This window comes from Halichoeres trimaculatus, unplaced genomic scaffold (assembly GCF_033239565.1).
Source record: "Halichoeres trimaculatus isolate MK-OKI-2021-1 unplaced genomic scaffold, fHalTri1.1 fHalTri1_scaffold_23, whole genome shotgun sequence".
NCBI lineage: Eukaryota > Metazoa > Chordata > Actinopteri > Labriformes > Labridae > Halichoeres > Halichoeres trimaculatus.
In genome coordinates this window covers 10,669,676-10,687,558 of record NW_027437201.1, presented here as the reverse complement: position 1 = coordinate 10,687,558, position 17,883 = coordinate 10,669,676, and the positions used below count along the sequence as shown (strand labels likewise).

At 40.7% G+C, this 17,883-nt stretch overlaps 1 protein-coding gene across 1 annotated transcript in view; it reads right to left on the bottom strand.

Annotated features, from left to right (window-relative positions):
• The window catches only part of adam12a (ADAM metallopeptidase domain 12a), a 108,819-nt gene that overhangs the window by 77,215 nt on the left and 13,721 nt on the right, over positions 1–17,883 (bottom strand). The window contains exons 3-4 of the mRNA XM_074663538.1: positions 14,940–15,061; positions 9,629–9,702 (exon numbers count right to left, since the gene is read on the bottom strand). Of these exons, the coding sequence (XP_074519639.1) occupies positions 9,629–9,702; positions 14,940–15,061 (196 nt within the window). The remainder of the gene's footprint in view (positions 1–9,628; positions 9,703–14,939; positions 15,062–17,883) is intronic.

Here is a 17,883-nt window from a genome sequence, read left to right as displayed (position 1 = left end):
TAATGGGTTTCTGTTCGGCTTATTACTTTAGCACCAAGTCTCGCACAGCTTGTTCATAAAACAAGAATAAGGGCTTTCAGAAATCTGAAATAACGAAATAAAAGCTTTAAAGTTTGGGTTTTGAGTGGATGTACATTAGACTGCTAAACCCAACCTGCAATAACAGCCATGACACAAAAAAAGACACCTCTCTCTGCAGCACCATCCCTCTGCTCTGTTCAGACGGTAGGCTCTGAGTGATGCCTCAGCCTCCAGAGAGACTCTGCTGCTGACAGTAAGTTTCGGTTGGCTGTGTTCTCTGTTGTGAACAGAGGGAGGCTGAGGAATAGATCTAGCAGCTGGGGTCCTGAGACCCCAGTGGTCTGTCTGGAAAAAGGCTCAGAGAAGGGAGAGGAAGACCCCTATGGTTGCACAGAAGGTCTTTCTTAACAAGCTATTATTCAGTCTTCATTTTCTTTGGGTTTCTTACGTGAAGAAGTCATCTATTCTTGTGAAAAGTGTTTTGCTTATCGTGGAATGTTTGACCTTCACTGTGCAGAAAGATGGATGTGCGGGGTTTGCTCATTCATCATTCTGTGTTGTTGTTTTTTTCACATTTATCTGCTGAATGAGGAATTTTTTTCTGGCCATACCATAAATCTGACTTTAAGACATCTACATAGAACTGGATTCTGTTTTATCAAAACTTTTTCCAAAGTCTTGGTAAGCTTCATTTTTCAAACATGAAAGCCATCCTTGGTGAAGAGATGGTTTCTGGTTTGTCTGAGCAGAAATGGACAAAGAGAGGGTACGACACCAGGACAGGTTGGGTCACTTTAGAAGTTCACCTTAATGTTGAGTTGGGACTTAACGCTTTGTTGGAGAACGCATCAAAAACAGAACTTTAAAGCACACCACACATGGGCTTCTAACTCCTCTACTTCCCCCCTCTTGAGTTTTCCAGTGTTGCCAGGCGCTTCCTAATTAATAAGGAACGTGGAGCCGCAAATCCAGATTATTAATTACCGCTCTGAGCTTGAAAATAATTGGAGCTTCTGAGAAGGTAATTCAAAAGAGGACGGCTCCTTCCAAAAAAAAAAGAAAGAAAAATTCCCCTTTTGAAGGAAGCAGTTAAAAGGTGCCAGCTCAGGACGGAGATGAGCCCATTTCCATGGCTTGTCTTTGAAACTAATGAATCACAGTATATCATGGCCCTGCAGCCGCAAGGTTGACGAGAAAGATACAAAGAGGAAGTTAACCTCAGCGCATCCTTCTTCTGGAATTAAGGTTTGTGGTTGTGAATGAATTTTAAAACATGCGCTGCGTGAGTTTTGCTGATAAAGGGAAGTTTATGTTTGCAGGCGGTAAAGAGGAAATAAATGAGTGTCCTCACAAGCATTGTGAATAAGTTTGGCATGGGATAACGAAGTATCCCTTCTTTCTGGTAACTTATGAAGCCATTTGTGCTTCCACATCAGCTTCTTCTGTTTCTTTAACTTTAGTTATGGCCAATAGATTTTTGTCCAATCTGATAATTCTCAGACGGTAGATCCTGAAGATAATCAGGAGTGAGACGCTAATTAGAAGCCATGTCCTCAGTGATTACCGGGGCAACTCAAGCTTTAATAAGTGGAGACTTCATATCAGCAGTTTTATCTTCATCTCTTCCTCATACGTTAATAATTCAATCATCCTACCCTCCTGTCCTATTCTGTGCAGTGATCACCTTTTTCACTCAGGGTCTCAGTAAGGGGGTTTGGGGATTTTGGTCCTGTGAGTATCTCAGGAAATGAATCATCTGTTGGGAAGAGTGCTGGTCAGTTTAGTCTACCTCTCCAAAGCATCCCAAAGCAGAGAAGTGTACTGTACCTGTGCAAACAATTATGAGAGGCTTCCAGCAGGTCTATCCACCATTTCTGAACTCCAAGATAGCCTCTGGTTATTTGCGAGCACAGTACACATACTGTCGCACTGGACTTTAGGGTTGAATCACACTTGGGTACGGTACAGGTGGCCAGTGTGACGGGCTCTAAAGTTAGCAGAGCAAGCACCACTAACTTTCAGTCATCCTTGCAAGTTAGTCAAGAGGTTATCCAGCCAGTTACACCAAACATTTATCTAAATTCAGATCAAAATATTGTGAAATTGTGAATCGATCAACCTACAGTATAAAGACATGAGGCAATGCAGAGCTGCAGTCGAGTGTCCACTTGAGGTTGGCTCTAAAAGTACCTGACAGCAGAAATAAACATGTTTATCACCTTGTACATAATGTCTCCTATCTGAGTAGCTGATTTAACTAACAGCACAGTAGTTTATAAAATATTAAGATGGCAAGTTCAACCAATCAGAGGCACAGCTTCAGGCAGGTGCCCTATCGCTGTTGGTGTGGAGGCTTTGAGCTCCAGACTCAGCTATGTCCAACATGTCTCCTGTTGACAATTTGCTTCAAAAAATACAACAGATGGGTGACGTCCCGGAGACTACGTCTATTTATTATACAGTTTATGGTCGCAATATGAGATGCTGTCCATCATCTGGACTTGGTTAGATCCAGGTAGTAGAGAACCATAACCAAAGGTACAGACACAGGATAGTGGCAGGTGACTACACTTCAGCTTCAAAGAAAAATAATGATGGTTGAATGCCAAGCCTTCAAAAAAAAAATTGCTTTTCTATCAACCAACTAGAAGTCAAAAAACACATATTTATAATAATTTGAAAAGTGACTTTAGCTGAAAAACACTTCTGAGCACCCTTATAAGTCCACGCATATGAGTTGGGGTTATGAGGGGTAAGTTAGTCACGTGCATACAATTTAAACACTACTCTACTGACAGATGTACAGTTAAATGGGATTGAATTGGTCAAAAAGCCATTTTTGTTGGCACAAGATTTGTCTCATCTTTGAATAAACTTTATGCTAATACTTAAAATCCAACAACGTTTAGGTGGACACCATCAAAATCTATGACAACTAAATTTGAATGGTCCAGTTCAAGAAGGGACTTAACGTTTATCTTGTGTCATGGCTGACAGATTCACTCAAAAGAATTTGGCTCATTTTTTTGTCAACTCGCTTCTAGAGGTAGAATTAAACAGAAGACATTCACTAAGTCTGATGTTTCTTTAAACAATCTGTGTGTGGCTCAGCAGCTGAGGACAAAAACTCTCCAAACGAGGTCTCAGATGTCTTTCCTCCAGTAAGGGTTGGTTGTTTGTGCGACGTCTATAGTCCTCTGTTTGTATAGATCCCCAGGAGAGCCTGTTTCCTGTCAGTGTTTTCATTGAGACACAAGGACGTCTTCAGCACGAGAAGCAACAGGTCACTGAGCGGCGGTAGCCAAGCCTGAGATACGGAGTCAAATAACATCCGAAGACCCAATACGCAAACAGGGACAAATTGTGTCTGGATCCTGTCCAGGCTCAGTTTTATTGTTCTTCCAAACACCAGAGATAGAAAAGTTTTCCACCAAGCCTTTAACTCAGGAAACCTCTGCTTGCTTTGTGTCCAGGGAAAAGGTGAGATTAAATGTGTTTCTTCGTGTCTCTTGGTCTCCAAGCTCAAAGATGAAAAGTCTCCAAAAGATGGATAGCCAACCCTCAAGGCCCCCTTATGTTTAGGGCCAAACAACATGATGAGCAGGGTGGACCTCAATGCGGACAACCAGGGACATCCTCCACCCAGTTGACGAGCCCCAGGCCTCCTTAAAGTGATCCTGCAGTCCATTAGGAAGATAAAAACAGGGATGGAGAGCACGCTGCCTGCTCATCTTGGGACTCATCCTCATATGCCTGGAGGCCTCATATTCACAGAGCCACAGAGCAGCCAGAGTAATTCCAACAGATTGGCGAGAAGTGTTTGTATACCCAGTGGTTAAAGCCCAACGACTGCTCCTGATGGTGTAGATGCGCACAAGCTTTAGGGTTTCTTTCCTCCAACAGAGCCTCAGGGACGGAGCGTGTGAATGGCTCTAGTTGTGTGAAAAGAAATGAAAACATCCATAGGTAACGGAAACTGGATGTATGTCTATATAGGTCTTTTATGTTACAGCAGGAAAAAGTGCCCACGCACAACAACCCAACGTAGTGAAGGCCAAGAGTTTAGTTTTACCTTGAGATGAACACAGAGAAAACAAAGGAGTGGCTGTGTTTCTGTTCCCACGACAAAACCAGCTCTTTCATGAAGTTAAAATGCCATCAAAGATCAGAGTTCGTAGAAGACAATACTCTTTGTTCGTTCGCCAACTCAGAAATTAATTCTCAAAAACCTGTTAAAGTTTTCAAGATTAAGAGCTCTCCTTAAAGAGGGGAGATTGTGCTTACCTATAGTTTAACATGGATATAAAGTCATGATGCTGGATGTTCAAATTAACAGGTTGATTTCAAACAGTTACATATTCTTATGTTGTAGAAATCCCTCACAGGAGATCTCACAAGACTTGATGATGTCATCTCTACACTAAAACTTAAAACTTAAAATTGGTGGTCTTAAGTTATTTTATTTTAAGTTAACAAAAAATATTTTGAGTTGCAGACTACTTCAGTGGTAGAATCATTGTCTTAGGGTTCGAATCCTGGTCCACACAACAAAGTTAGTCAGTGGGGTGGAGATGAGTGCCATCAGTGTGTGGGGATGTGAAAGAAACAAGAAGTATATGACACTTTTCTGAAAAAAAAAAAAAAAAGTTCATACAATGTTTACTTTTGGGAATTCTTAGTCTTAGTATGAAGAACCCAAAACTTTATGTTATATTAGATGTCTCAACAAAAAAAAACTTTTTTTTTGGTTCAAACGCAAGGTTTTTAGTTGGTCTCAAAACTCAATATACTATTGCACACAGTTGCCGTAAGATTTTGAGTTTACACAACTTCTTTTTTTTTTTTTTTTACAATGATGTATCTCCTGACAGGCTCATGATACATTGGAAGGTGGGCCTCAAACACCAAGGTATGCCCATGAGTCTGCCCCTGGCAGCTGCTGAAGGGCTGGCCAATTAGAAGATAGGGGGTTTGTGGAGTGGGGAGCATTAAAGAGACAGCAGCTAAAAAGATAAGATTTACACAGAGACTGAAACAAGCCTGTTACAACCCAACCCAAGTGATGGATTTTTTTGTTTTTTTTTCTGTAAATCATGTAAAACTACTTCAGGGCACTGCAGGGACAGAATAAAGCCAAGGGGAAGAAAAAGAACAACAACCCCTCTTTAGTGTTAAGTGGCACTAGTAGCACCTCCTCCCTTTCCAGTCTTTGTATTGTGTAATTACACGTTTATAGATTTCACTCCGCCCTACACACAACCTGTCTGTTTTTGGAGAGAGGGGGTAATGAATAATGGGACAGGATCAGCGCATTGACTGGCATACTCAGACTCCCAATTCTCAATTTTCTGCTGTACTGAAGGATAAAATCCAAACAATTTACCAACAACATGCACAGTGGGCACAACACTAGATAAAGATTAGTTTGAGATTTAATATTCATTAAGCTTAATACACCAGCTGGACTTCCTCTTCTATCATCAGCACCTCTTTGCAGGCACCACCCTCATAACTTCCTCACTAACCATGTCTGGAGGCTGTTTTAATAGCCACCTGTGGTTCAGTCAGGTACTTTAATATGCTGCAATTAACAGCAAGGTAATAGAAAGTACTACTTTTACTTGAGATCTGTAAACCTTGACTAAACCTCCTGACACAGAATTGTCAAATTTATATGTTTGGCATTGAGCACTGGAATCAGAGTACTCATTAAAAGAAGTGTTTTTAATATCAGCATGGCCTTCTGGGGGTTTATTAACTGTTGGTTTTTCTGCACGAATGCTCCTCCAGTGAGCCAGAGAGAACTAGATGATCAGAGGTGCTGCTGACAGGAATACTGGTGGCTGAAATTAAAACTGTCTGCAACACATGGTGACTGGTTGAATACTGAAGCCCAGACTGATGATTAGGATGTTTCTCATGTGGAGCTGCTGATAACATATTAAAGATATCCGTATCTATGGCAACTGAATGCAGCCATGAGGTCAAAGAGGATTAGAAGTGTATGCCATGACATATAATTTACAGCATTTCTGGCATGGTCTTCCAGGCAGCCATCCTTTCTACCATAATATCAAGTACCACTTAGATTGCAGGGTTGACATATTGCTCCAGGCATCATGTGCCCTTTCCATCCAGAGAGAAGGCTGATCTCAAAGGGATTCTGAGGATACAGCAGGACAGATGTGTGTCTCCTGCTTCTTTTATCATTTAAACCAAGGAGCAGACACACTTCTCAGCGTCCCGCCTGGGCTCACACATACACTTGATTTGTAATTTTGAGAAAAGCTTTCCAATGTCATCAGTGGTACAGACACAATACTGCTCATTAGTGGAGCAAGAAATAACGATGGAGCGAGCAGCCTTCATCGTCTCCTCAGACACTTCTTGCTCCATAAATCCTTATCCATGATGAATGAGGTGTCTACAAAGCTCGTGAGACAGACTTTTTTAAGGTTTCTACCTGCGCTTTTATGTCTTCATAGGGTAGGACGGCAGAAAGGAGACAGGGATTGTCAGATGAATAGTGTTTGATTGTTATTCCTCAAAAGGTTAGAGGATGGAAATGGATCCCACGACCCACCACGGATGTGTCAGGAACACTGGCTTTTTAAAAAGGTGGACGACACACCGCAGTGTGCACGTTGGCTGCCCCACAGTCCTCCCACTCCTGTCCTCCATGTTATATGTCATTGTCTTTTAGGATGAAACTGAAACATAATTTTCCCCTCAGGGATCAATAAAGGATATCTGAATCTGACCCTCCTCTACTGTAGGCAATGAAGCCCAAATCCTCCCACAGAGGGCGCTAATGTATTGTTGTTTTAGCCTTTAATGTTACGGTAAACGAGCTTTGCTGTTTTCTAAACATAGTGTCACGGATGTGGGGCCGCTCTCAGCGGGGCGGTATCAGCGGTGGCTCATTTACATATGAAGGCCACACCCACTAAATCAGAGCGTTCTGAACAGAGGGGCTATGAGAGCCTGGAAACAATGCTGCTGTGCTTGATTTATTGGCTTTTTGGACCAAAACATGTTACTACCATTTCATGAAGACATCAATGATCCATATTAAACTGCAGAAAAGGAGCGTAATATGGGACCTTTAAAAATCGTGCTGTCCCAGATGGTGTACTTCTCGACTCACACTCGCTGTTTTTGGGGGGATAAGTGTGCTTACACTGACAGTATGGAAAAACACAGTGCACTTTCTCAGCTGGAGCATTCAAAACGGTCAAAGAGTTGAGTGTGAAACAGTGGACACTTCTCGCACTCATACCTCACAACACTACTTAGAGGATGTGACATGCAATCATAGTTTCCGGTAAGTGTGAAGCTACAGTGTTTGATTTGGGACGATATGGAGACTACAAACATTGACTATACAGTCTGTGGTGTGGTTGTGCTCATGTGCCCTGTTAAAAATCCAAATACTCTGAAAGACTATTATCCAAGACTTACATTGCTCTTTCTTAGCTTTAAATTTTGACACAAAGAAATGCGAAACAATCTGATTGATTGTAGCTTTAACTTTCTTGTTTAGTCTCACTGAGAGGTTTTTTTTTTCCTTCCCTCAAGCTGTTGGCTCAGTTAGATTTTTTTGTTTACTGGCCAACTCTGTTACAGCAGGGATCAAGTGAAAGGAATAAACATAAGACCTTCAAATGTCAAAGTTCTAGCTCTCAAAATCAGCAAACAAAAGTCAGCCAGACTTGGGAGGCTTGTTTGAGAAAGAAACAGTGGTTGTTTTTATTGCTCTTTGGCCTTTAGATCTTCAGTTTTTGTGGGCTAATTAGAAAAATTAATGGTCATTTCACGCTGGTCACTAATCTAGCTCTTCTTTAACAGCAGGGATGATGTGCGTTCAAACACAGATGGTCTCTTCTCAACACAGCAGAAATTATCAGAGCTCATCTCTGCAGCTTCTCATCCTTCGTGTTTGTTTTCCAGCGATATTTATTAAGGGAGACGTAGTAAAACAACAATAAATCTCCAGCTTTAATTCAAATCACTTCACTCCCAAGCACATTTATTCCTCCTCTACTGATGCCGGCTGTGTTTGAACAACTGGATCTCATCAACCAGTCTGCCAGAAAGCTCAGACAGGGACCCTCACTTAGCGTCAGCACAGCAGGTTCAGTTCTAATCCGCAGAGTAACTCACTCAACAAGTCACACATCCTCTTTAAAACATCCACATTTTTTATTCGTCCTGTCAAACATGCGTGACATAAAGTAGCTCCTGTTTGTTTTTTTTTTCTTTTTTTTGTTTCAAAGTGTTTTGACGTATCCAGGAAAGTGTGTGAGAATCTGCAGATGACGAAAATTCAACCAGTTGCCAGTTATAAAACCATGTTCTTCAGACTCGCTGGGAGTGTTGAGAGTAATCCTGACAGGTTGGTATTTGGGAAAAGCGCAGAGGTTTGTTTGAGTTGAATCTTCCCATCACGCTCGGGCTCATTAGAAGCGTCTCTGTTTGTGGACTTTACATTAACGTCTATGGGATGACAGTGACAGCCGTGTTGGATGAGGATCACGCAGGCGGTTTCATGGGAATGCAGCTTGTTTTTCCACTCGAGCCGATCACGGGGGGAAAGTTAAGTTCCCCCGTTTCGGAATGAAATGTTTTTACTGTAAGAGAGCGTAATTCCCTGCTATAAATGGGGGTGTTGAAAATTTGACAATCTGCAAGTCAGCTTTACAAAATCCCCACCTGTGCAGAGCTGGAATGTTATTTCACAGAAAGACCAAATGTGATTTCCCATCAAAATATTTTCAAAGTAGGTAAGCCGTAAAATTGCGGTCGCTGGTGTTGAAAGCTTTGTCCCACAGTCTGCAGGTGGAATTTACATATATTAAGTCTGGGAAACAAGTGAGCTTCATGCCTGGGTCTGACATAAAAACCCATCCATTCGCTCCCTCCTTCTCTGTTTGCTTCCTCCCTCTCTCCTCTTTTCTCTCTATCTCACAGGCGGCTCTGCTTGTTCCTGGCTGCTCATGTGTGGCAGCAGAGCTGGATGGAAAACATATTGCTCCATCAATCACGTCCCAGTCTTCTTAGAAACACACTCCAATCGGCCGCATTCAGTCAGCTCTTGTGTAAAAATGCAAAGATGACAGATAATCCCCCCCAACAGATCCAGAGCTGTGTCTCCGTCAAACTATAACCTTATCTGTTCCAAATGATGTTCCCCCTCCTTGTCAGTTTCCTGACTGACACAGTGTCGACAGTGTGTTAATATACACAGCGTGGAGTGTGTGCTGTTCAAACAAAGCCTCCTTCTCCCCTGTGTTCTGCCGATAGATCAAATGAAAAGATAGAAGGAGAAGAAGGAGGGTGATGTCGGTTTTCATCAACGTCTGACTTGTGTTTTCAAGTTTCTGTCTTTCAAGTCTTTGATTCTGCACACGAGAAGACCAGAGCGCACAGCGAAAAGAAAAAGAGACACACTCCTTCCTCTTCTGCCTCCCCTGGTTTTTATAATGTGACACACGACTTGGCCGCAGCCCCAGCTGTAGCCCCTGGGCAGTGCATATGTTGCCCATTTGTAATCTAGAAAGCACTCGGTTCTGAGCTGAGGCCAAGTATGAATGAAGAAAGCACTTACTCGTTTTTCTCCAGAGCCAAGAGCAGCTGTTCACCTTCCGCTTCAATCAGGAGCTTCAGCGATGCAGGGTGGCTCTGAGGAGACAACAGACAGCAGAGAGGATGAGAAGGATTCGTTCTGGTTTCAGGGACTGAGCTCTCTGATTGAGAAATGATGGCTCTGCTTATTGGGCCAGTATCAGCCTGACGGACTTCATCCCACTCAGAGTATTGTCAGTTGACTTGATTTGGCTGTTTAAAGCTCCTGTGAGGATCTTTAAGATTGCTGACTTGGGGGACTTTGGTGAATCCAGAGGTATGACTTATCCCTTGGTTATTTTGTCCTTACGTGACATAATAACATCCTCCTTGTTGTGTAAAAAGTCAAAATAAGACTGTTTCAGCTGAATGCAGACTTACCCTCCAGCAGCCATTCTAAGCATTAAAACATCTGTACAAGGAATAATCCATTCTGTCACTGATAACCATGCTTTTACTTCAAATAAAGAAATCAGCGTTAATATCAGTCTGTTATAAATGAACAGAAAACTCCTCTGAAGAGTTTATTTACTTAGTTTAGCAACAAATTCAAATCTAAGCTGTTTTGTACATTAATTATTCCCATTCTAACATTTCACATGTAAAAAGACTTCAGAAAGCTAAGTTGTTGATGTTTTTGAGAGATGAAGTCTGTTATACCTTTGCTAATTACAAAACCTTGTGTTTACAGCTACCCTGCCCTAATAGCAAGCTAGCTAAGTGGATTGTCAGAAATCCTGTATGTCAGAAAATACATTGCAACTAAATCCAAACAAATTTTCTGATTAACACGCCCTCTGACTCATGACCTGACTAACAAGACTTCTGACTTCTTACTGACTAGTGGACCTTCTGACTAACAGGCCTTGTGACTAATGGGACTACTGAAAAGTGGGCCTTTTGACGAGTGGGGCTTCTGGCTTACCCGCCCTCTAACAAATGGACCTTCTGACTAACAGGCTTTTTGACTAGTCGGCCTTCTGATTAACAGGCCTTTTGACTTGTGGGCCTTCAAATTGAAGGGTCTTCTAACTAGTGGGCCTTCTACCTACTGGGCCCACTGACTAACAGGTCTTCTGACAAATGGGCCTGTTTATCAAAAGGCCTTTGGCTAATGGGCCTTCAAATTAAAGGGCCTCTTTACTAATGAGCCTTCTAACTGACAAGCCTTCTGACCAATGAGCCTTCTGAAAAACGGGCCTTCTAATTAAAAGGCTAATGGGCTTTCTGACTAATGGGAATACGGGAAAGTGGGCCTTTTGACTAGTGGGCCTTCTGACTCACGATCCTTTTGACTAAGGGGTCTTCTAACTTGTGGGCCTACTGACTAACAGGCCATCTGGCTCGTGGGCCCAATGAGAATACAGTGGTTCCCAGCTAAACCCCTTAGGAAGCTGGATGCAGCTTTGCTCACAGACCCACATCCTTAATCTTTGGAAGAGTGAAACAAAAACAGAGTTTTGATTATTGCCTGCTCTATTGTTAGTGTTTTTATAATTACAATTACTACAATGTTTCTATTTTGACTTAGTAAGAAGAAGATATCTTGAATCCTAACCTCAAAACACGCTAGCTCAGCAACTCAAACAGCTAGTAGCATTTTTGCTAGAAGACTGTAGATTTTTGAAGAGGGCATTTCTTTGGATAATTTGGCTAAGTCCTTATTAGTGATATATATCCTAAATATCCTTATCTAAAAACAAGCTTGCTAGGCTTCTTAAAAAAGCTAGTAGCAGCCCTGCTAGCAGACCCACCCAACATTTTCTGTCTGTCAATGAAACACAAAATTTAGCGTGACCTGTTTTACTCTGTCAGTTTGTTTTTTTAAAGAGGGAACCCGTAAGCCTTGTGAGTGATATATGCTGAACTTCTTAACCTAAAAAAAAACTAGCTAGCTGAGCACTCCTTTTGACATTTAGCATACAACATAGAAATATAAATAGTCCTCCATGCTGTTGCTTTATATGCAGATTTTAAAAAAACAACTGCATTTAACTGCCAAATACAGGACCACTCTACGTAGGTGTTCTGGTAATACCATTGCTTGATTTCCAGGGGGTGGACTTTTTGGCATGAGTACAAAACAAAATAAGGAAAATACTGTGAAAAATGTGTGGAAATGGAATAAAAACACATTTCAGTCCTGATGAGAGAGTAACTGAGCCACCCACAGATGACTGTTTTCAATAGATGAGAGCGTACAGGAATCCTTATGAAGCGTCTTTGTATCTTAGAACAAGAGCTGAGAGGATTAGCTTTATGTTTCTATTCCATTTGACATTAATCCTGAAGAAGCTTCCAATCTTCACACTCCTGAGTTTCAACACTGAGAGCGACTGTGTGTGTCTCCCACAGTCAGATGAAGTGGTACTGAGTCGTATATCTTTCCTGTCAGTCGTGCCGTGCAACAAACCCTCCACACAGACACACATGTCATCACACAAACCGCTCTCCTCTTTGTGCTCCCACTCAAAGCACGAAAGAAATCAAACATTCTTCATATCGCAGGGCAACCACACACACAAACACATTTTTTTACACATACAGTTCAATGTGGGTCAACTGTGGGAAGGAGCGGCGCTCTGGGTTAAGTCATCCATCACCCCCCTGTAGAGATGAATGTGTAGTGGATCATAAGAGGACATGGAAGCAGAACAGTTAAGGTTTTAGGCAGTGTCATTGCACAAGCCACGTGGGACTACATTTTCTGCTGTTCTCAGTTCAGACAACTGTCTTTATGCATGCTATGACCTCCTTTACTCTGCATGTTATTAATGACAACAGCCGATTATAGCTGCATGCTAAATAAAGATAGTACACTGCAGCTTCCAGCTTGTAGCGCATTTAAATTAGCCCCTTGTTTCACCCACATTGTAAATATTACCTAACTTTGAGGATTTGTTTTGTTTCCAAGGTAATAATGTCCCAAAAAGACCTCGTGGCATCTACTCTGTTCAGTAAGACCAGAACAAATTAATTCACAAATGAATTGACTCAATTACACCACCTGGGAACACAAGCTGTGTTTTTAAGTCTGCCTGGCAGCCATGTGTTTGGTTTTGTGAAACAGTTTGGGATTAAACACCAAACAGAGCCAAGGATGCCAGATTTCAAACATTTAATTAATGTTCCACTGGGTCGCGATGAGTTTTTCCTTCCTCTAAAAAGCAGATATAGCACAGCTTTGTTTGCTATCTATGCCTTTTCTGTTTCTTTCCTAACTTATTTTATTCTTGGCCATGGTATCTGAGAAAGACTCATTTCATTTAGACACAAATATACCTTACAGCTCAATTAAAGGTTTTTCTTCTGTGTGATTTTCATCTTGAAAAAAATGACTTAACAAGGATTAAACATCAATTCTATAAGCAGTGCTGTTTCAATTAAAAGAGGAATCAGTTATGCCTAATAAGCATAAGCATAAGCAGTATCATTACACAGAATAAGTGGCAGTCTACAAAGCTGAGTTGGAGTCAGGAGAAGAGATATTGTATTAGACATGTGAGGAATGTTAGGGAGTAAACCTGGAATTTACAGTATTTGGGATCTTTATAGCAAAAGAAATGTACCTCATGCATGTCTCTGTAGCAATCTACAAGATTTATCAGCTTTACTGAGTATGTAAAAATAACAAAATCCTTAATTCAACAAAATGAAAGCAGTCAAGAAAAAAAGAATGCAGTGTATCAAATATTGAGCAGCAACACTAACTACTGACCTGTATTGTCTGTATCATCTGTATCGTACCGTATCTTGTTGTTTCTAATCAGTTCATATTATATGGTACTGTGCTGTAGTGTTATCATATTTTACTGTATTTTATCTTATTGTATCATAACGCACTGTAATGTGTCATAATGTGTCATTTGGTAGCATAGTATAATATTACGTAACATATTTTATTTTATGGTACCCTAATATAACACAGTGTATTGTATGGTATCATACTGTTACCGAAGTATCATATGGTATTGTATCATAACATAACATACAGTAGGGCTGAACAATTAATTGAAGTTAAACCAAAAATGCAATTTTCAAATTGCAAAGGCTACAATTTGTAAAAAAAAAAAAAAAAAAAAAAAAAAAAAAGATTTACAGTGCATTTAAAGTGCAATTCACAAGTTTACACATTTCCACATGTTGACATATTTCCGTGGTCTGCACTTTATTTAGTGCGATTCATAGAAGAGAGGATTCATATTTATTTTTCAGATTATTGTCCATACTTAGCCTCTTGTTCTGCAGTGCTTTGTTCCTTTCTCTGATTCCATCTGATTTCATTTTCTCTGATTTTGTATTGTAATGAAACTTAGCACACTGTAACATACAGTATAATAAGCATCACAACCTACAGAATTATAGCGTATCAAAACATGATGTTACACATCATATTCGCATTATATTGTATTGTAATGTAGCATACATTATCATGATGTAATGTAGAATACTGTATCATATAATATTGTAAAGTAACTTATCAAACAGTTACACAACATTACACTCTTTATTATGTTGTAATGTAACATTATTATAACATACTGTAGCACACTGTATTATATAAGACTGTAAAGTAACTCACTGTGTTGTTTGGTAACATAATGTAACATACTGTAGGTACTGTGGGTATATTGTTCTTTTTATGGTACTTCGTCATTTCTCTTTTCATCATATTGTGATTGTATTGACCATTCTGTATTTCACTTATGAGTATGTTTCTTTGACATATCCAGCGACATGGTTTTTCTATTTCTAGAGGTAAGTTTGTTGCAATTAAAATCATACCTTAAAGTTCTTTTTTAAAAAACCATGCAACTTTGAGAGTTATGAGATTTGCATCTGTGTTGGACTTTGTCTGGCAGCACCTTCTGCTGGTGTCTTTCAAAAACATGTCATCTCCGCTACAGGTGAGGTGAAATTACTGATCAATGGGTCATTTCATACAAATGGGTTTATCCACTAAACAGAAAACATAAAATGCACACTCCAAAAACTCAAAAGTAAGCAGGATTTTTTTGTCTTATTTGTAATAAAAACATCTCATTTGACTTGATTTAAACCACATTCACTTGACAAGCCCAGAAAAATGTCCTAACTCGAGACATTACGGCAACAACCAGAATCATCAGGGATCATCCTCAGGGGACCATGAATAACAAATCTGAATTTATCGACTACATTTTGCAATAGCTAATACATCTGGATGAGAGAGGAACAGTAAAACATGCTCGGGAGAGAACAAGCAGGGAATAAAATGAGTGCATGAGGCTGGTTTTTGAACTATTATCCCTCACCTGGGGTTTGAGCTGGCTAATTGGTTTCCAGTCTTGTCCAACAAGCTGCAGAGGTACTGTGGTCCCATAGTGTTTCTGCTTTGCTGTTGGTCTGTGTTGAACATTGGTGCCCACATGATTCCCTGTAAGAGAAAAATTAAATTAATGCCTTATGAGAAAACAATGAACTTCAAAAGCTTTTCTGGTTCCTTCCATCCTCTCTGTATCTGCAAAAGAAGACCTCGTCCATCTGAACGCAGACAAAAAAAAGAAATAATCTTTAACTAATATTACTCAGGCAGCGCTGATTATGAATTCCCTCCTGCTATTTAAGACCTGAGCCAGCGGTTCATTAACAGCCTCAGGAAACAACTCATCAGAGCAGCTGCCTTTGAATACAACATGTCACTTAAAGAAAATCACAGCATGTTTGTATTTGATGGCCTTTCTGCGTCTCAGCACACAAATAATGTCCCCTCAATGCTTTTGTTTTTCATAACTAACAATTATCTGGGCTGACAGGATCTCGAACACATCCTCGCTTTTCCCGGACATATGTTTCCCTCCCCTTTATAGGACCGAGCCTGTCTCCTCTGCCATTAAGACGGGAATACAACAGCGCTAATCAGCACTCTCACACGTCAGGCGACGAGAGCCGTTAGCCATGCGCTGGGACCGTAAACACCCTCTCTGCCACTCCAGCTGAATAAATCTGCACAGTTTTAAGAAAGGGAATTTGATTTTGCTGCTGCTGCTGCTGTGGGAGCTTCAAACAGGAGGTGGATGTCCAGAATGCAGTGCAGGGATCATAAGGAGCTTCAGGGCATTGTTCCCAGCATGCTTTTTATCTCCTTTCTTTGTTCAAATAGGGTGCTGAACAAAGAGTGTACGTAAGAAGTGGACCCAGCCCAAGGTTTCCCAAAGACAGTGCTCATGGTTTATAAGAAGTGCCTTGCTTCTGCATTCTTTCTCATGGCCAGCAGGGGGAGACTCTAATGGTTATGAAGGAAATTTGATAGCATGGAAACAGATTGTCTGATCAAGCTTTTATAGTTTCAAAAATCTGGTCACTATAGAGAAGGGAAAGAAAGTCATTGCAGTGGAGAGATTAACAGTAATGAGTCGACACTTCTTTGATAATGTTGAGTCAACATGGGCAAAACGTTATGAATAACTGTAATGTTTTGGCTTGCTTCATATTCTTTTGTGTATATAAATGGGTAACTTTTAGTAATAACTGCACCAGGGATGGGTACCTTTTGCATTTAAAATGGTACCGATGCCCAGTGCCTAATCGGTATCGGTACTCAACGGTACCAATTTTAAGTATTTTTTTGGGTTTGTGAAAAATTTCAATTTTTTTAATAGTAAAATGTATTTTTTTTTTAATTTAACATTTATTCTTCAATATATAACATTATAATGCTGTGTTCATGACCAGTATGGAAAATCACCAACTCTTCCACTCCCCCACAGTCACAAGGATATATTTAGGTATTGGTACCCGGTACTTTTTTGGTCAGTACCTATAAAAGTACCTAATTCAGTACCCATCCCTAGACTGCACGGTGGCACAATGGTTGGTTAGCCCTGTAGCCTCACAGCAAGAAGTCACCAGTTTGATTCCCAGCTCACCCCGTGGGCCTTTCTGTGTGGAGTTTGCATGTTCCCTCCATTCATGAGTGGGTTCTCTCCGGGTACTCCTGCTTCCTCCCACAGTCCAAAAACATGCTCATCAGGTTAATTTGGCACTCTAAATTGTCCATTGGTGTGAATGCTGTCTGTTATCTGTCTATGTGTCAGCCCTGTGATTGACTGGCGACCAGTCCAAGGGTTTACCCCACCTCTCGCCCTAAGACAGCTGGGACAGGCTCCAGCCACCTGTGACCCTGAACAGGATAAGCAGTACAGAAGACGAGCGGATGGAACTTTGAGTAACTGTTACACAGTAACAAAGTTTATGTCACAGTAAACTTTTGATAAAGACCAGCTAATGTTTCTTTTCTGGTAATATTTTCTGTCATTTTATGCCTCAAAGGTAATTGGAATGGGAATGTCAAAACCATAGGAATTGATAAAATCAACCCAACCCTTTCCAAGATGTTTATTAAAAAAAGTTAAATTTTCAGTTAAACTGTATCAAGAGGAAGCCCTCTTAATTTCTTGGACATGGACATATGAAGCAAATACACTAATTGACAGTCATTGCCAACTATTCACTGATATAGAGCTCCAGGTGTGAAAGGCCAAATTAACCCACCATTCAAACCATACCCAGGTATAGATGGCAATCAGAACTGGATTATGCCTGCTGCACAAAGGTGATGCACAGACATGGACATATGAAGCAAATACACTAATTGACGGTCATTGCCAACTATTCACTGATAAGGACAACTCCAGGTGTGAAAGGCCAAATTAACCCACTGTTCAAACCATACCCAGGTATGGATGTAATCAAAGCTTGATTATGCTTTCTGCACAAAGGTGATGCACGGCAACGATAAGTTTCCATGAGAGAAAACATGAGGCGTTTATCCTTTTAGACAATGCATAGCGTGTGTATCGCAAATGCATGTCAACCACAGTACTACACTTTTTTTGCTTATTCCTCCTCTCTGCCGAGTTTGGCAACAATGTTATCACACAGTTTTCACAGTCATCTCTGTGTGATTTTTGTACTTCAGACACTACTGATATAATGGGGGATATAGTCTGGCCTAGGGGGTATGAAGTGGCCCAGGGGGGATAATCTAGCCTGGGCCACCAGAATTAATAAACAGGCATTGGAATATTCCAAAATCACAACTCATCTCTGTTTTGCATGTTTTCTTGTTAGGAACTCGGGTTATTGTGTGATTTTTAATAAATTTTAACTCTCTTAGGTGTAAGAGGCTGTGTCTGTGTCTGTACTATTGTACACATACGCTTTCCAAACATCAAGATAGCGATAGCTGGCTGGCTG